Here is a 20,224-nt window from a genome sequence, read left to right as displayed (position 1 = left end):
AGCAATGCGAAGTATAACAACTCCACAGCTGTGCGAAGTATAACTCCACAGCAGTGCAAAGTATAACATAACTCTTGTTGGCTGCCAACCCGCGGAGCTTGCTTTGTACCGTACTCAACCAACCTACTCCATGTTTGCTGGCCTCTCGTACCAGGGGACATGTGACCCTATTACGGCAATGTTCAGGACAGGACAGAGTTGCCAGTTCAGGCGTAGACTTGATCCGTATAAAATGCTGCTATATGATATCAGATCAAGCCTGTAAATGCCATGCCGGGCGCTGTGCACCCTTAGACCTGCAAATATTTAAACGTGAACTAGCGCAGGGCACAACCGTGACTCCGGCATAAGATCATAATATTTCATTGGGCAGCACTGCAGTTTTCTCTGCTGCTTGGTTCAGGATATCTAACATATTCCTCTACCCTAAAAATCAATTACAATGAGCTAGCCTTGTAATCTGTATCCATGTTTTCAATTCTTGTTTGGGTATTTACTGTAAAAGCAATATTATATACCGTAGAATCCCGCGTATAAGCCCAGGGAAAGTTCGAACATCACAAGGCTTCGTTGTACAAGCCCATGGGCCTATTTCGTATCGAGAGTCCATAAATTATGGACTCTTGGTCGTATCATGTACATGTATGTAGTACATGGTGGTTTTTTTTGTACATTTCAACACAATCATCGGTTGTTTTGTTTGCACAGTGGCTTTCAGAAATGTACTTCTCACTTCCTTGGTACTTTTCAATAGCACAACTTGGTGTCGGCGTATAAGCCCATGCCCGCGTGTAAGCCCATGTTCTTGTATAAGCCCACCGAGATGTCCTTGTGAAACAGATAAGCCCATGGGCTTATCCGCGTGATTCTACGGTATAACGAAGTGCAAATTCTAACGAGTTAACGAGGAGAAATCTGTCGTTAAAATAGAAATCGTTATACAGAAATCGATGCATATACTGTCCTATTGAGCGTTGAGAATGCCAGAGTGAGAATCGTTACCTTTGGTACACGTAAACTAGTCAATTTTGGGAAATCGTTATATATGCGCCAGAGTTAGAATAATGGCTTTTACAGTACTCCGCGTACTATTTTCTCATTTGCCGTGCCCTGATCATTCTAACATCATTTTGTAATTATTTTTCATTTCGGCCACGACTCCCATAGTGCACTTTGTTGAATTGTTTTCGGGTGTTTCTCTTATCATGATATCTCACACATGGGTCCATCGCGGTAAAGTTAGTTCCTACCGCATGCAGTGCTGGAAATGGATTGCACATCAACAGATGTTAAATTGGCACATGATTAGCGCATTGCGTAGTGCGCGTGAGTTGTGCAAGTGTGATCAATGAATGCACGTGACTAGCGCATTGCCTGTCCCTGCGGGAATTTGCGGAAAAAACTCTCGAAAACTTGCGCAAGAAATTGCGGCAGAAAGTAACAAAAAATGCGACGAAAAGTGCGGAATGATGCAGAACTTGCCAGGAATTCGCGGAATTATTTGCAGAAAATTGCGGATTTGGGCCAAATCACGAAATTTGTTGCATCGTATATCTACTCGGGAGTCATACTGTGCAAATAACCTACAGGATCATGGAAAGAACTGCGTGAAAAGTGCATAAAAATGTGAGATATACAATGTAGTGCAGAAATTAACAAAAAAACGCGGGAAATCGCGGATTTTGCTGAAAATCGCGGGTTTGGGCCAAAATCGCGAAATTTGTTGCATCCGTGGAATCGCGATTTCCTGGAGGGACAGCATTGCGTAGTGTCCGTGAGTTGTGCAAGTGTGATCAATGCACGTGATACGTTAGAAGTGTGTGCGCTATGTTGCCTGTTATACATAGTGCATGCCAGCCAGTATGCACTGTCTAAAGTTATCAAGTACATGACGTACATGTATAGGCAAAGGCAAGGGATAACTTTGCACCTTTCTCTCCTCCAGTTACCATGACGACAATATGTAGCACCTGCTTTGAAAAGGACTATAAAAGAAAAGTATCGATAGGATGGTGGGTGGGGATCGACTCAGCTTCTTGAGAGAATCTATGTGCAAAATGTTGATGAATTGTGGAAGATGCATTTGACTTCTTCTTCGCTGTTTTCTTCTCTTCTTGGATCTTTGTCTGCCTTCCTTCTTCAATGGATGTTTCTTCGATGGCGGACACCCGCATCCACACATCCGCACATACCATGCCTAGTTGTATGGCAGTGTGTTGATGATCATTCAGTGAAGCAATGAGCAAAGTACTGACTGGTTCAGAGCTGGTGGGATGGGAGACAGGCATGCATCAATGCCACACGTAAATCTACTGAGTACTGTACTTCAAATTCCCAAGTCTCATTGAGTCATTATTATGCCACTCACTTTCCACCCGTATCCAGCTATTATACTGCTCGCATTGCACCCATATCCAGGTACCTGTACTTTGGAGAAGAGGTCAGGTGATGAATTGAAAGGGGTCTATTATAAATGATCGACTCGACATGCAACAATGGAAATGTTTCACCTGGTCAAAAAAGAAGCACAAGCCAGGACTCGTACCTACAACCACTTCTCTTGGAACAAAGCAATGCTTCTAGCCACTTGGCCATCAGTGTCATTGATGCTGTACTCACAGAAAATGTCCTATATCAAATTTACCCAACCGTAGTCGAACAAATCCATAATCCCAGGGACACGGCTAAAAATAAACTCGTACATTTTCAAGACTGATCAGTTCAAAACTCCTCGATAGAGCATATTCCACCGTACACACGGACGTCAGTCGGAGGAAAGGAGACTGATTACTAGGGCGAAGTCCATGGAAGAAGCATAACTTTCACGACATATCGCTTCGACTTTAAGTAAAATTCAACGACAACAACAATAACAAAAATACAGTGTTTGTGTGTGTGTGTGTGTGTGTGTGTGTGTGTGTGTGTATGCGCGCACGCGAGCTTGCGCGCGTGCGTGTGGACTCCATAAGTAGAAATGAGACACAATCAATCCAGGAGGTAATTCTCATGTCTTGCTTCAATCGAAGATGCTTTAGACATGATGAATATACACGAGACACTACCCAAACTAGTATGGAAAGATATCAAGAGATTAGCAAGAGATCTAGGCGAGATTTACTAAGATAATAACAAGAAACCCGAACAATGGCCGCAGGGCTACATTGGCATGCTGGACTGCGTGTGTGCAGGGATTTAAATTTCTGTACCTTTCCAGAGATTGTTCCAAGTCTGCCCCTTCAATTCCAAGGTGCCTACAGTATCTGATAAATGTAATCCTGAAGACCACACTGTATTCCGTTGTACACACAGCTGAGAATCCAACCGACCACCTGCAGAGCATAGTGGCTGATGTTGCAAGATGATTGGAAATCCGCCAAATCACTCAGCAAAACAGGGGATTGATCAGCGCTGTACACCATTCTCCACAGCCAGCATGATAGCAAAGACTGAGGACGCTTGCTGGATGACAGACAGCATTCCGACTTGGTCGTATTTGCTCACAGTAGCACCAGTGTCCCTGTCTGTAATCCGCCTTCTTTACTGACGTTTCGTATCTCCATGGCAGTTCTTTGCTGTACTTTGCTTTAGGTTGTTTTCGTTGTTTCCCCGTATTCTGATGCTGAATATTGTTGCGATCACCAGAGTCACTTTCACAGCTAGTGGAACCTAGGGTCATACAAAAGAGACACAAAAACAAACAATACTAATCTGCTGAAAGAATATATGAAATCAGACAGAACACAAGTGGACCATCACCTACCCCCTACCCCTTTCTTTCGCTCACTTTCTCTCTCTCTCTCTCTGTCTCTGTCTCTGTCTCTCTCTCTGTCTCTCTCTCTCTGTCTCTCTCTCTCTCTCTCTCTGTCTCTCTCTGTCTCTCTCTGTCTCTGTCTCTGTCTCTCTCTGTCTCTCTCTCTCTGTCTCTCTCTCTCTGTCTCCCTCTCTCTCTGTCTCTCTCTCTACACAACACACCCAAACGAAGCAGCAACACATTGTGTCTTGATGTTTCCGAAATATTTTCCATCATTTTTGGTTAATACGCAGTAGGTATTATATGTGTACAGTGTAGTTTGAGCAGCGCAGCATACAGTTCAGTCTATAGCAGGATCTGAAAGTGGTAATTTGGCAGCAAAAATTGACCCCTCCATGAACGGACACATCTCTATGAGCTCATACGAATTGCTCGAGCGCTCCCCCCCCCCCCCCCCCCTGCACAGACTATGCACTTGGTCACGTCCAGGATTCAAGTCATGTATCTAGGACAGACAAGTTAGCTATCCTGCACCTGGGAGTTTTGGCAACACAGTGGACAGCCAGGATCAACCCCTGCACTAATCTAGCCTGTTGGGCAAGAATTTCGACAACAAATTCTCAGTTTGTTTGCACGTCTGCTTGAGGCAGCCAATCCTAGATGTAGGGGGGGGGGACCAGTTCAAGATCCAAGGGGGGGGGGGGGGGGGAGAGGGACAGCAGACCGGTCCACTGTACAGGGCCTGGACGGAGGGGGGGGGGGGGCGCCGGCCTGTCCATGATGAAAGAGGAGGGGGGGGGGGGGGGGAGCAGAGGGGGTGGTGCAGCCATGATGCAGGCGGCCAGTGTAAGATGCAGGGTGGGGGGAGGGGGGGGGGGGGGAGGAGAGGGGTGTACAAATGTACATAGTGCCCATTTCTTGCACTATAATTATGTACAAGACTGCCAACAGGACATATAATTGTCTATGCAACCTTAGTCCTTCTGCAAAGACTGCTCATCACACAGTCATGTAATACAATACTCTATCACGGTCTCAGATTGAAGGAATAAATAATACGCAAGCACTGAGTTTATCATTCTTCAGTACTTTCTTCTGAGTTTATCTATCTACTTTGAGTTCAATGCTGTAGACAGCAAGCTTTTTCGGCCACGGATACCTCATCAGTACAGCCACGAGCTTATTTTGATTCAAATGTTCTTCGTGAAGAGTGACGCCAACGACAGTGCAGGTTTATGTGTACTCACAGCTCCAAAGTTGACTTTTTAATCTGTGTTTAGCCACTAAACTGAGTCAGGAAATTGAACAATTTTAATTTTTTTTATTGTAGCAACAACAAGGAGTATTACTCACCGTGTCATTGAGGGATGAATACTAGCGACATAGCTGATAGAACTCACTACTTGATGATTGGCTGTTGTGTATTATAACTGCCTACTTTCCAGGAAGAAAAGCTCCCAACTTTCTCTCTCCGCTGGCGCTGAGAAAATCTTCTGCTGCTTTGCGAATGTCACTGGCTCAGTATACTGCACTACTAACGTCTCCTTCAGCTTGCACGAGATAATTATCATGACGTGAATTTTCATGACTAGTAGCTGCATAGCTATATCACTTAGTGTATCGAGGAACAACATCATCCTGAATTTGTACCTCCACGAACATTTCTTCAAATTTCATATCTTGAAACATAATTTTGTTCACCAGCAAAGTGACAGCATATAATTTTGACTATACGAAATTATATAGCCTGCAATAGAGCCACGAGTCAATCTCTCGAATTGGCAACGTTCGGACATCAGGACTTCAAAATTAGTTCCGACAGAATGTAATTCCTGCTGTGGACGTTTACACTCGCCAAACTTCTTGAAAAGTAAGACTCGTCCTATGAAGGAAGCGTTTTGTTTGAGCTGTGGAAAGTGTTCCACAAACCGACTCACTGGGACTTATGAGAGCATGAAACCTAGCCTGCTCTGATGTGATGCGTGAAAGGGGGTGGTGGGGGGGGGGGGGGGGGGGGGGCAGGCTGAAGGTGTGAAAGTTAGTTCTCTGTGTAGACACATCCAGATACTCTAGACTTCTAGTATACTAAGGGCGCGTTCGAATTGTATTCATCAACTATTCGAACAGATTCCTAAAAGAGATTAGTTGAACTTGAAGTGTCCCAATAGAACTGTTTCTATCATGTTAGAGCTTTTCAGTGGAATTGTCATGGCGGTAATGACGTCCAATCAGATCAATCTTCGGAACTAACCCACCTCCCCCATCGGATGAGGTTGTGGAGTTTCGAGGAGTGTCGTTTTTCTGAAGAGGCCAATAAGGCCACAACTGCCACCTCTTCAGAAAACCGAAAAGTCAAAGAGTGAAAATTCGATCGCGCCCCGGCCCCTGGCCTAGGTGTACGATTTTCGCACATGTAGATCTACATATGGCGGAAATATCTGTGTACATGTACGTGCATTTGCAGATCTACAGTGTACGGTCTTCGACCACTGAACTAGTACTGAGCAGTACCAGTAATCATCCCAACCCGGATTTGCTGTTGCATGCCAGTGGGCCATTTGGGTAACGATTCAGTCTTTTCAAGCGTTTGTGTTCAACCTTACACTTCTAATTGCATGCTCAATTGTTTTGCCAAAATTGGGTTGTCTTTTTGTTTTGTTTCTTACTTTATAATTATGGTTTGACGCTTTGCATGCCTTGTCAATAAGACCGATCTAAACACTAATCATGCCAACTGGAGTGTGAAAATATAAATTACTCCAATACACCAACATGCTGACTGTCAAGCTTCTAAAGCCTACAACCTTGTCGGATATCGCAAAATGAAGGTGACGGTAACTGCTATCCCAGCTCATGCAGAATTACCTGTGCTATCTTCAAATTAATCCTTTTTTTAGTATGTACATCTACTGCAGTATGACTACAGTGCAGGTACATTCAAGGGTAGCCCAGGCTGTGAACATAATTAATGACTGTGAATTGCATGCTGTCACGAGACGTCCTTAAACTACCAGCAGTCCTCTCACTGAACCAACTGTGGCTCAAGATTTTTCAGAGAAGGGAGTTGTGAAAAAGCTTTCACGACACCCTGGTTGCCACCAAGAGTAGAAGAGATTATCGTGTTACTAGAACTAGTACGTCCTCTCACTCTTACATGTATAACCATCAATACTGTAGTGAACTTGTAATGAGGGGTGAAACAGAGATGCGGGGAGGGGGGGGGGGGGGAGAGAGTTGGTTGGTTGGTTGGTTTGTATTCTTTCAGGGAGAGTAGGGGATTCCCCTATCGTAATGAGCAGGAACAGGACCACTCAATCATAAATTATTAAGTAACGACAGCACAATAATGTTGGGCTGTATGAGTGTTGGGGGGGGGGGGGGGGGTGGGGGGTGGTGGTGGTCGGGACTAGCCGCAATTTGACGCCAGTGGATATGAAGCCGATTGGGAAAACTATGCGTCTAAAAATCTCATTATTTTAGCATTCTGCGCACACAGACGGCATGCAGACAGGCATACACCACACGAATAAGGCTAGGTTGTGTTGGGCAAGTACTGGTGACGAGGAACTGGTTGGTCTTTGCGCAAAATAGACACGAGCCCGTGAGGCTGCAAGTGCCACAGAAAGGCACAAGCCCGCAGGCTGTGATTGCCGCAGGAAGGCAGAAGCCCGCAGGCTGTGATTGCCGCAATGGAAAGGCAGGACCATAAGGCCATAATGCCGCAATGGAAAGGCAGACCAGTTATGAGTGACTCGCCACAAGGTTTAATGTACTTGGAGTAGGAATGATGCAATGTAGTATAAATAGATGGTGGGTCAGCAAAAGACAAAGGCAGCAGGATGCAAGTCGGGCATGAGCCAAAGCAGAGAAGACTCAAAAGTGAGAATGGCAAGGAGATGTGCCACGTTGCTGACTCGACCCGGTCAAAACTGAATTAATTATTGTGATGGCATACGCATAAATCAATGTGATATACAGCAGGCAGTCTTGCTGGTCGCGGCAAGGCGCGCTAAACAATTGGCGCGGCCAGAGCAGTAGAGGGCGCTGTTGCGCAGCAGATACGTAGTTGCAAGATGTGCACCTACGCTAAACTGAATTCATTACATGAATACATCATTAAAAAAAAGTAAATTATCGTGTCCGTTCCCGAAGGGAACTCACGACGGCCGCTAACACCCTGTAAACCATAGCTCATTAAAGTACTGCAAAAAGAATAGGACGGCCGGTGGATCTTGGCAATAAAATTAATATCAAGAAGAGAAAACGGGAAGTAAACAGGGGAACACGAACCTCAGAATAATATACTAGCAGACATTGCAGTAACAGAGCAATGAAAATTCTGCCACACTCAGTCTCACACCAGAAAAACGAGTATTCAGGAAATGGCTATGGTCACTATGTCACAGAAAATAGTGCAGAAAATATATTGCAGCTGGGCAAATGAACAAATAGAATTTCAAGTATCGAAAACCAAATGAAAGAAAAACAAATCTCTTCTGCCTTGTGCAGTGTGTGTGTGCACAGAAGATACATGACAGGAACCACACAAAGTAATATACCTGAGAGTGAGGGCATTGGGTTTGCTAGTGATACTGCTGCTGCTGCTGCTGCTACTGCCGCTGCTGATGCTTGTGCTGCCGCTGCTGCCGATGTCTGAAGATACAGTACAGTGATAGTGGCTTTGCTTTGAGCAACCAGTGTGGTTCAATCTGTATAATGATACAGCAGACATGCACGAGCAGACAAAAGCACCAAAAATCACACATGAACGCATACACATACCCACATACACCGGCGCACATACACCCACAAAGTTGAACACACACACACACACACACACACACACACACACACACACACACAGGTACACATGTCCGCAAACACAAACATACCCACACACCCGAGAAACGGCGAAAGAAAGAAGAAATTAGTCGATATCATGTAATTAGGCAAATTTGCCTGTTTGTTCTTCGACTCTAAATAAACAAACAAACAAACAAAATGAATGTTAGTAAGTAGAAGCAAACATCACAACAGAGAAAAGAACATGTATCATTATGCACAGAGAGGAAGGGAGGGAGGTCAACTGTGCTGGACTGTGACTATGGTGACTGTGACTATGGTGACTGTGACTATGGTGACTGTGACTATGGTGACTGTGACTATGGTGACTGTTACTATGGTGACTGTGACTATGGTGACTGTGACTATGGTGACTGTTACTATGGTGACTGTGACTATGGTGACTGTTACTATGGTGACTGTTACTATGGTGACTGTGACTATGGTGACTGTGACTATGGTGATTGTGACTATGGTGACTGTTACTATGGTGACTGTTACTATGGTGACTGTGACTATGGTGACTGTGACTATGGTGACTGTGACTATGGTGACTGTGACTATGGTGACTGTGACTATGGTGACTGTTACTATGGTGACTGTGACTATGGTGACTGTTACTATGGTGACTGTTACTATGGTGACTGTGACTATGGTGACTGTGACTATGGTGACTGTTACTATGGTGACTGTGACTATGGTGACTGTAACTATGGTGACTGTTACTATGGTGACTGTACTGGACTGTCACTGTGCTGGACTCTGTATGTGGTGACTGTCTTGATTGTGGGACTATGACAGTGATGACTGTGCTGGACTCTGACTGTGGGGGATTGTGGTGATTGTACTGAACTGTGCCGGGGGACTGTGCCCGGGGGGGATTGTACTGGACTGTGCCAGGGGATTGTGGTGATTGTACTGAACTGTGCCGGGGGACTGTGCCCGGGGGGGATTGTACTGGACTGTGCCAGGGGATTGTGCTGGTGACTGTGGTGACTGTTCTGGTGGTGGTTGAGCAGTGCTGGGCTAGGAGAACAGTGGAAAATATGTGGCACTGCTCTCCTAGCTGCTGCACAATGTTAAACCAATGGTACTTAAAGATTCAGATGATGGATGTCTGCTCTGATCCCTTCATGTCAAAGTTTCCGGGGAACACAAGCAGGAAGTGTAGATAGAACTGACCAGCACAATAGCTGACAAGTGGTTTGGTTATCCTCCATCATGGCAAGGTGACCATGCCAGTCAATACCACAACTATTAGGGGAGTGAAAATGCTCGGAAACAGACAGACACCCAGGCACACACACACACACACACACACACACACACACACACACACACACACACAGATACACACACAGACAGACACGCAGACAGACAGACAGACAGACAGACACGGAGACAGACAGACAGACACACACACACAATTTCACACTTACCGTCTCTAAGCTGACGGTCAGCAGGAAGCAGTGCAATCATCTCCCTGTACAAAACTTCATACTTCAGGCCTTGAATAGCTGCACATAGCTTTTTGTATGTGTCCATCCCTCCAGCATGAATGTACGAGATGACCTGGACATGATGGTGCTCCACTGGCTCATACTTCTCCAGGCGTATTAATTCAACGATTTCGCTGAGATTCTGTAGCAGACCTTGTCCCTGAACACTGCTGCGAAACCGTGCACAAGGTATTGTGCATAACTTGGGCAGGATTTGAGCAGTGAAAGTGTCGGTGTCGAAAGGATTATCTATAATTATAATAGAGCACGCACATAAAAAACATACGAGAAACGGATTTGCAAATGGTTCCCATAGTTACTTGAAAGTCCCAGCAGTCCATACGTTTCATACAGAAGTCTGTAGTGTAGATGTATATTACAGGACATGAAACACACGCAGAGGTTACGTCATGAAACACACGCAGAGGTTACGTCATGACCCACACACAGAGGTTACGTCATGAAACACACGCAGAGGTTACGTCATGAAACACACACAGAGGTTACGTCATGACTCATGAGCCACACGCAGAGGTTACGTCATGAAACACACGCAGAGGTTACGTCATGAACCACACACAGAGGTTACGTCATGAAACACACGCAGAGGTTACGTCATGAAACACACGCAGAGGTTACGTCATGACTCATGAACCACATGCAGAGGTTACGTCATGAAACACACGCAGAGGTTACGTTATAAAACACGCGCAGAGGTTACGTCATGAAACACACACAGAGGTTACGTCATGAACCACACGCAGAGGTTACGTCATGAAACACACACAGAGGTTACGTCATAAAACACACACAGAGGTTACGTCATGAAACACACACAGAGGTTACGTCGTGAAACACACGCAGAGGTTACGTCATGAACCACACGCAGAGGTTACGTCATGAACCACACACAGAGGTTACGTCATGAACCACACACATCTACCCTGTATAGAGTATCACTATTCTAACAGAAACAACAGGAGAATCCGAGGATGAGTTTCCAACAATATTTTTCGAAATGTCTCATTGTTTTTCCCTATGGTTTCTGCACAAAGTGTAGGGCAGAGCAGAGCTAGACTTGGTCGGACAATGCGGAGCTGGACGGTACTAAAGAGGTGGAGTTAAAGTAGGGCATAGAGATAGTGTGGAAAAGTCGAGGTGATGGGGAAAAGTCGAGGTGATGGGAAAAGTGGAGGTGGTGGGGAAAAGTGGAGATGGTGGGGGAAAGCGGAGGTGGTGGGGAAAAGAGGTGGTGAGGGAAAGTGGAGGTGGTTTTGTTAAAAGTGGAGGTGGTTTTGTTAAAAGTGGAGGTGGTTTTGTTAAAAGTGGAGGTGGTTTTGTTAAAAGTGGAGGTGGTTTTGTAAAAAGTGGAGGTGGTGGGGAAAAGTGAAGTGTGTGGGTGGGATAGTCGTTATGCTGGGAATTGTGGTTCTTCACATACCTGTGCTCTCTGATGCTTCTGCTGATGATTCTGCTGCTGCTGATGCTACTCCTGGTGCTGCTGCTGCTCGACTTGCTGCTGCTAGTCCTGCTGCTACTCCTGCTGCTGCTGCTGCTACTCCTGCTGCTGCTGCTGCTGATGATGCTGCTGATGATGATGATAATACTGCTGCTGATTGACTTGCTGCTGAGACTGCTACTCCTGCTGCTGCTGCTGCTTGACTTGCTGCTGCTACTCCTGGTGCCGCTGCTGCTGCTGCTCCTGCTGCTGCTGCTGCTGCTGATGATGATGATGCTGCTGCTACTTCTGCTGCTGGTTGACTTGCTGCTGAGACTGCTGCTGCTGCTGCTGCTGCTTCGGCTTCTGTTCAAACAAGGAGAGAGATCAAGAGAACACTAGTGAATAACATGAAGTTCTGTCTAGGCTAGTGATCATCATGAATATGAAGTAGCAGATATTGTGAAGTGAAATGGACTCACCCTGGAACAGAGTGTAGTGATCGGAGTCCACGATCAGCTTATCCGTAACATGCATTGCATGGAGGTGAGATCGTAGCATTCCCATGCTGTAAATCAAAACAACACATCAAATACATAGACACAGAAACACGCATACCCGCATAGTGATAACATCATACACACACATTCACATGCGCAGGCTCACTTGCACGCACACACACACACGCACACACACACACACACACACACACACACACACACACACACACACACACACACACTCACACCAATGCAAGCAAACACACGTGTGCACACACACGCGTACACATACACACATACACACTCACACACCAGCACACACGCACACACGCACGCACACACACACACACACACACACACACACACACACACACACACAAGCAGAGATGAAAACCATAAATTTTGGTATACATTCAGACTGTTGAATGTATTATCTATCAGCCGTACCAAGAGTCCATAAACAAGAGTATGCCACTGTGTTCTCTTTTCTATGGGCCAGATGTGGGGGGTGCTGCCTTCATTTCAGCATTCAGCCGCGGTCTGCGCACTTCAGAAAATCAAACACCGCACTTTCCCTCTGGTTTGAACTAAATTCTCGTACGGAACTGAAGTTCACGCACCAAAATGTAGAGATTGGGTAGGTACTGGAATGAATTGAGCAAAAACGGATGGGTTTGTACGAGAAATTGTGGGTTTGAGTGCATGTTTTCGGAGCGTTAATGGAAGCAAGTTAGGTAATGAAGGCAGTGCACCGCGCACTGACCCATAACCACAATTGCATACTCTTGTTTATGCACTCTTGGCCATAGTAACAGATGTGATTGCAGAATACAATGCACACTTCAAAGGTACTGCAGAGTACACTGGAGTTCTTAAGAGTAATTTCCACTAACATCCATTCATCACTAGGAGAAATGAAACCAACTTGACAGAAATGTTTTACTCACGAGGGATTCTGTCCCAGGAATGACGTCTCGTGTGCAGTTGGGAAGCAATCATCCGCCAAGGGTATGTCTGTTAGAAGGCATGTAGACAAACATAACACATACAATCAGAGATTGAGTGTGTACAAGACAAAACACTGGACGTGTTGAAAACATAGGCAAGAACAGGATATCCATGTCACACTGACATTATTACGATAAACTGTATAAACATGCATGCAAGTATTCTCCATTGTTTCTAACAAAAAAACAAAAACAAATCAATACACATTCAGGGGCGTCGGAACCGGTGCGCTAGGAGGGGCCAAAGCCGCACCAATAATTTTCGAAGTTTTTTTTAGCGCCAGCGCCAGCGAGAGTGACATGGATGCCACAAACGACGAGTGTCGCTGAAATAAGTGCTACTAATGGTGGAAGGGGACGTGGCAGAGGATGTGGCAGAGGGAGACGACGCGGCCGGGGAATAGGAAGTGATCACGGTACAGCCAGCAGTGCAACCTGCACTAGTCTTGGGACGATGCTGACACTGCTGTGACAGGTAACACTCCTGCATTTCACCCAGAGAACGAACCTGGTGTCCACTTACCTGAGGGAACCACTCCAGTGCAGGAATGTAACTCAGTTTCTTGCATATCGCAATAGTTTGCCCGATCAAACCAAATTATCAGTGCTAAATAGTGAAATTTTTGTTCGTTTCAGGACTTGAAAGTTGTTGCAGCACATTTCTGAGGGCTTTCACTTTCAGAATCAGCATAATGTTGTACAATAATAAAAGTGAAAAATAAAAAAGTTACGACATGAACAATGACGGCCGGCTTTTGCTGTACAAATACCTTAAACGGTGAAAGGTTAATATTTATTCAACTGTTTCGCTCTGTTAGAGCTTCTCAGCACAGCTCAGAGGACCGAAGCGCAGCTCTTCGCAATGAAATACGTTTCCGTGAAGCAAAGAATTTTTATAAAGAGCTGCGAACCCCGCCAAGAGTGCTCGAAATGCTCCAAGAGCAGTGAGCGTTGCACAAGGCGAGCGGCAAGGGTTCAAGCTAAGGTAAGAGTGCTCAACCTAACGACACGTATACGTGATACCTAAACTTACTCTCAAGCTGACAGCGAAGACGCTCTTCCTGGTTGAAACGCTGTTGCTCATAGGTGATGGTGTCAGGAAATGCGTGCAGAAGCTGTAAAAAGGCAGATATGCACACATATACACACAAATGCACACATAAACAGACAGACACACACACACACACACACATACACACATACACACACACATGTAAACACATACACACATATAAACATAGAGAAAAATGAGAAGTTAGAATGGAAAAGAATGATTCCTTGAGAGAACAAAGAATGGATGCATCATTATCCTTCTGTCTATAATGGCAAAAATCATTAAAAAAATTGAACGAAAAACAGACATCTAAAATAGTCCTGTAATTATCCAAAGGGCAGCTTTCTCATGTTTTCAAAGTAAAACTCAAGAAAAGTGACATGAGAAACTCAAGAAATTAGAAAAAACTTTCGAATGAAATTGTCACTCACCATGCTCTCATTGTCTACAAGCATCCTGCAGATCTCTCGGTAGCAGTTGGCAAATGGCGAAGAAGAACAACGCTGTGCTATCAAGCTAAATAGCAGTGTGGATGAGCGACGATGACTTTTGCTGCACCACGCTAGCAAAACCAGTGAGGCATTGAGCCGACTGGGTTCAGTGGATGACACTGACGTGGCTCCAGCAAGCCGGCTGATTTCGCTCGCACCAACGTCTAGATGTGATTGGAGATCGCCTAGGAATGCTGAATCTCGCAGATTCTCCAGTCGATCCGTACAGCGGGGAGGAAGCATGCTGACGTGCGTGGCGGGAACGTAGTGAAGATCTACGACTGAGTCAACAAACAAACCGCTGGCATCTTTGACATCTTTGCTGTGCGCGCTGTTGGCAGCACGAATGACGGCTTCGCATGAGTATGATGCAACAGCTGAAGAGATTGCAGCTGGTGAAGCCGATCGCTGGATAAGCTGACGCATGCTGCTCAGGCTGAGTACAGTGGGCTCTACCGAAGTACCACGACTGTATCTCTTCAGTAGCTCAAGGAAGAGAGCACGAAACAGCCAGTGCACATGGTGAACGACTTGCAGGTACCTACTGGAACTGGACGTCACTACAATACAACAGCGCAGGCGGTCGAACGAAAACACAACAAGCGCTGTTGTGTGCGGGTATGGGTGGACAATGATGGTGTTCTTGAAGAATATGGGATCAGTACTGGAGAAAAAGCAGGCGGAGTAGTCGTACACGCGTGCTTGGCATTGAACAATGAGTGCAGATGAGAATGGCACACAGCCATTGCAGGTATACACAGAACCTACCATCGCTTGTGAGGTCATGAAGGCGTTGTGCACCTTCAATGGCTGTGTACACTCGGGAAACAGGGAGAGAGCAAGGATATCTTTCTGATAGCGGATGGACAAGCCGAGTTGTAGAACCATATGCACGCAGAGTGGAGCTTTTTCGCCGACTTTGGCGAAGGCAGTCAGAGAACGGACGAACTCCTCTTCACTTATCTTGTATTCCCTGGCAATGCCATCAGGGCGGTGGGGGAAGACGTCGGAAGAGTACATAAACCCGATCACGTCCTGCAGGAGCCAGCGAGGCTGATGAACCACCAGATCATTCAGCTCTGGGAATGTGATGATCTTTAGCAGTATCAAAGGCATACCACATGCACACACACACATGGACACACACATGCACACACACATATGGACACACACATATACACACACAAACACATATACACACACAAACACACACACACATATGGACACACACATATACACACACACACACACACACACACACACACACACACAAACAAACATACACACACATATACACACACACACACATATGGACACACACACACACACACACACACACATATGGACACACACATATATGCAAACACACTTATGGACACAAACACACATGGACACACACAGCAGAAATGTACATCAAGTACAAAGAATCATAAAGCTAAATTTGTCTCCCAGTATCTTTTGTATAAAGCTCAATTATACAAACTAACAGCCTAATGGTGTGCATACAGCATCAACTTTTCCGGTTACGTTTTGCACCGGACTTCCGTATTTTTCATCAATTCATGGCACTCTGCCCATTTCCTCTTATACTGTAAGACCAGTAATGTTAACGAACATTTAATTCTAGCAATTTAACTCATTTAAATAATACGTTAAAATTTTAAGTCATTACCGTATTTTTCGGAGTATAGCGCGCACCTTTGTATAACGCGCACCCCCAATCTTCATTGGGGGTGCGCACTTCAATCTGCATTGAAGTACATGCATTTCATATTCGGAGCATAGTGCGCACCTGCGATTTAGGGCCTAAAATAACACATCTAAAGTGCGCACTATACTCCGGAAAATACGGTATGTACGAGGTGATTATGCATTTCTAAGCATTTTTTCGTTTCTAAGCAAATGCGTAAAATCAGCAAACCGTCTCGTACATATCCAATGCATGCGGTACAATATTCCAAATATAGCACAGTGAGAGACTTCCCTCGGTCTTCATCTTCCTTTCCCAGCATGTGTTTTGTTCAAGAAGACTAGGTTTGTCCTTATTTTAGAGCAGTTTGTTGCTCTTCGCGATCGCTTCAGTAGCAGAAATAATGTAAAATCGCCCTTTTATGGATCCCGTTTGTGAGGAGCCTGCCGAACCAGGCCCAGAAAGTTCATGTAATAGCAGTAGTAGCGACAGCACTGGATCTGCTAATGGAGAAGAAAGCCATAAAACGACTTCTGATACAGATATGGCATCAAATATTGAGCCGGATGAACCCAGCACAGATTCAGCTAGCAAGCGAGCAACGCTCGCTGTCAGAGCATTCTATTCTCCTGTGACGAGCAGTGCATTTCATTAGCTAGAGTAGAATGGAGTGGTAGTGTGACGGTGAAGGTGTGGGGTGACGGTGTGGGGTGACGGTGTGGGGTGACGGTGTGGGGTGACGGTGTGGGGTGACGGTGTGGGGTGCCGGTGTGAGGTGACGGTGTGGGGCGACGGTGTGGGGTGACGGTGTGGGGTGACGCTGTGGGGCGAAAGTGTGGGGTGACGGTGTGGGGTGAAGGTGTGGGGCAACGGTGTGGGGCGACGGTGTGGGGCGACGGTGTGGGGTGACGGTGTGGGGTGACGGTGTGGGGTGACGGTGTGGGGCGACGGTGTGGGGCGACGGTGTGGGGCGACGGTGTGGGGCGACGGTGTGGGGGGGGGGGGGGGCGGTGTGGGGTGACGGTGTGGGGTGACAATGTGGGGTGACGGTGTGGGGTGACGGTGTGGGGTGACGGTGTGGGGTGACGGTGTGGGGTGACGGTGTGGGGCGACGGTGTGGGGCGACGCTTTGGGGTGACGGTGTGGGGTGACGGTGTGGGGTGACGGTGTGGGGTGACGGTGTGGGGTGATGGTGTGGGGCGACGGTGTGGGGCGCCGGTGTGGGGCGACGGTGTGGGGTGACGGTGTGGGGCGACGGTGTGGGGTGACGGTGTGGGGTGACGGTGTGGGGTGACGGTGTGGGGTGACGGTGTGGGGTGACTGTGTGGGGTGACGGTGTGGGGTGACGGTGTGGGATGACAGTGTGGGGCGACGATTTGGGGTGACGCTGTGGGATGACGGTGTGGGGTGACGCTGTAGGGTGACGCTGTGGGGTGATGGTGTGGGGCGACGGTGTGGGGCGACGGTGTGGGGTGACGGTGTGGGGTGACGGTTTGGGGTGACGGTGTGGGGTGACGGTGTGGGGTGACGGTGTGGGGTGACGGTGTGGGGTGACGGTGTGGGGTGACGGTGTGGGGTGACGGTGTGGGGTGACGGTGTGTGGTGACGGTGTGGGGTGACGGTGTGGGATGATGGTGACAGTGTGGGGTGACGGTGTGGGGCGACGGTGTGGGGTGACGGTGTGGGGTGACGGTGTGGGGTGACGGTGTGGGTTGACGGTGTGGGTTGACGGTGTGGGGTGACGGTGTGGGGTGACGGTGTGGGGTGACGGTGTGGGGTGAAGGTGTGTGGTGACGGTGTGGGGTGATTGTGTGGGGTGACGGTGTGGGGTGAGGGTGTGGGGTGACGGTGTGTGGTGACGGTGTGGGGTGACGGTGTGGGGTGATTGTGTGGGGTGACGGTGTGGGGTGACGGTGTGGGGTGACGGTGTGTGGTGACGGTGTGGGGTAATGGTGTGGGGTGACGGTGTGGGGTGACGGTGTGGGGTGACGGTGTGGGGTGACGGTGTGGTTCATGAAGTTAGTGTGGGGTGACGGTGTGAAGTGACGGCGTGGGGTGACGGTGTGGGATGACAGTGTGGGGTGACGGTGTGGTTCGTGAAGTTAGTGTGGGGTGACGGTGTGGGATGACGGTTTGGTTCATGAAGTTAGTGTGGGGTGACGGTGTGGGGTGACGGTGTGGGGTGACGGTGTGGGGTGACGGTGTGGGTGTGGGGTGACGGTGTGGTTCGTGAAGTTAGTGTGGGGTGACGGTGTGGTTCATGAAGTTAGTGTGGGGTGACGGTGTGGTTCATGAAGTTAGTGTGGGGTGACGGTGTGGTTCGTGAAGTTAGTGTGACGGTGACGGTGTGGTTCATGAAGTTAGTGTGGGGTGACGGTGTGGTTCATGAAGTTAGTGTGGGTTGTCGGTGTGGTTCATGAAGTTAGTGTGGGGTGACGGTGTGGTTCATGAAGTTCTCGCAGAAACTCAGACCAAAGTATTCAATTGTGAGGATTACGTGTGTGCAAACTCATGCGAGTCGGGCATGAACATGAACGATATCTAGAATGTAACACATCATGCAGGCTATAAGGGTGCTCATCTTCTAAAGCATGAAGTCATAATGAGCTTTGAGCATGACAAAACCTCAGGGTGAATAGGGAAATTCATCTGCACACATCAACCTTTTTCTAAGTATCATTTTTCATGACTGTACACACAGAAATTCATCATGCCATGTCAACATTGCTATTAATGCACTCCTCTTACATATCCGTAAGCAGTCAGGACGCGTAGAAAGCTGTCGATCTGCTCAGTGAGTCGTTTCGGCAGTGCGTCTTTGGTTCCTTGGATTGCCTTCTTGAATGCCGCAACGAACTCGGCTCTTGAGCAATACGGACTGGGCATAGCTGCCTGAACCTCATCCAAATGCTGCCGAGCATTCTGCAGCAAACGTGGTTGCTTGGGAGATTTCTGCACAGAAAGTTGAAATGGTACGAAAGAGTGGTAGCGACCTTGGTGATAATTTTATAGGAAAGTGTTTGCCTGCCACTTGGGAGTTCACCCTTGACTCGACAGTTGGCTGACTCGCGACTGCCATCCAGAGCATACAAGAAGTTCATCGACCCTTTGGCTCGGCAAATGTGCAAGGAAGCACCCGTCCCTACTCAACACCTTCCAGAGCTCAACTGATAAGGGGGGAATTCCCCGAAACATGGTCTAGTGAGCAGGGTGTGGTGCTTTCTTGCAGGTTTGCCGAGTGGAAGGTGCAACGTGCTCCTCGTGCACTCCGTATGGCAGTCGCGATTCAGTCAAGTGTCAAGTTCGGCATGAAGCGTGTATTCCTCGTTGGAACAACCAACTTCATAACTAATGCCGCCGACGTCGCAACGTCTAAGTTCCTCAAAAGGGGTTGGAGAAAAATCTTACTGCTAATACTGCTGAAAACTGTCATGACGACTTCCCTATATTGCAGCTCTATCCAGAGATTTGAATTCACCCTAACAATAAGTTTATTGATTGTGACCCTGCACCATGGTAAGAATGGATATCATCACCCACACTGAAAAATTGGATGGATGGACGAGTAAGAGAGTTTTCTCTCTCGGATACGTTAAAGGGCAAGTTAAGCCTAAAATCAAATTTTCACCAGTTGTAGTTTTCGGGGTGCTGAGTCGAATGGTCTTGGTCCGAGGAAGCTGAGAAGGTCCCTTCCTCCTTTATTCCCAATCGAACTCGCGCACTTCCACCGAATCTGGGTGCCTGCTGGTGAAGGTGTGCAACTGTGCCAGCATGCCATTTCCATCCTTGATTTTTGCCACGAACGAATTCGCCACAGTCTTGGAATTTGCAGGGATCTTTTGGTCAACAGTGGTGACACGCCTGCAAACCAATTGTTTTCGTCTCAAGAAGCGACTTAACCATCCACCCGACGCCTTGAATCCGTTCAAATCTTCTCCGTAAATGTCCCATG

At 47.2% G+C, this 20,224-nt stretch overlaps 1 protein-coding gene and 1 long non-coding RNA gene across 2 annotated transcripts in view; one reads left to right on the top strand and one right to left on the bottom strand.

The window, feature by feature from the left end:
• The window catches only part of LOC135818817 (uncharacterized), an 8,846-nt gene extending 8,062 nt beyond the window's left edge, over nucleotides 1-784 (top strand). Inside the window, exon 4 of the long non-coding RNA XR_010553766.1 lies at nucleotides 1-784. This exon is cut by the window's left edge and continues 576 nt beyond it. This is a non-coding gene — a long non-coding RNA (uncharacterized LOC135818817).
• Nucleotides 785-7,503: 6,719 nt separating this feature from the next.
• LOC135820012 (uncharacterized) overlaps nucleotides 7,504-20,224 on the bottom strand; it is a 38,193-nt gene continuing 25,472 nt past the window's right edge. Inside the window, exons 13-20 of the mRNA XM_065333312.1 lie at nucleotides 19,021-19,224; nucleotides 14,523-15,677; nucleotides 14,071-14,152; nucleotides 12,978-13,044; nucleotides 12,013-12,098; nucleotides 11,534-11,896; nucleotides 10,033-10,341; nucleotides 7,504-8,460 (exon numbers count right to left, since the gene is read on the bottom strand). Coding sequence (XP_065189384.1) covers nucleotides 8,456-8,460; nucleotides 10,033-10,341; nucleotides 11,534-11,896; nucleotides 12,013-12,098; nucleotides 12,978-13,044; nucleotides 14,071-14,152; nucleotides 14,523-15,677; nucleotides 19,021-19,224 — 2,271 coding nt within the window. The 3' untranslated portion in view covers nucleotides 7,504-8,455. The remainder of the gene's footprint in view (nucleotides 8,461-10,032; nucleotides 10,342-11,533; nucleotides 11,897-12,012; nucleotides 12,099-12,977; nucleotides 13,045-14,070; nucleotides 14,153-14,522; nucleotides 15,678-19,020; nucleotides 19,225-20,224) is intronic.

The sequence above is a fragment of the Sycon ciliatum genome, chromosome 6 (assembly GCF_964019385.1).
Source record: "Sycon ciliatum chromosome 6, ocSycCili1.1, whole genome shotgun sequence".
Classification (NCBI taxonomy): Eukaryota; Metazoa; Porifera; class Calcarea; order Leucosolenida; family Sycettidae; genus Sycon; species Sycon ciliatum.
This window is presented reverse-complemented; position numbering and strand designations above follow the sequence as displayed.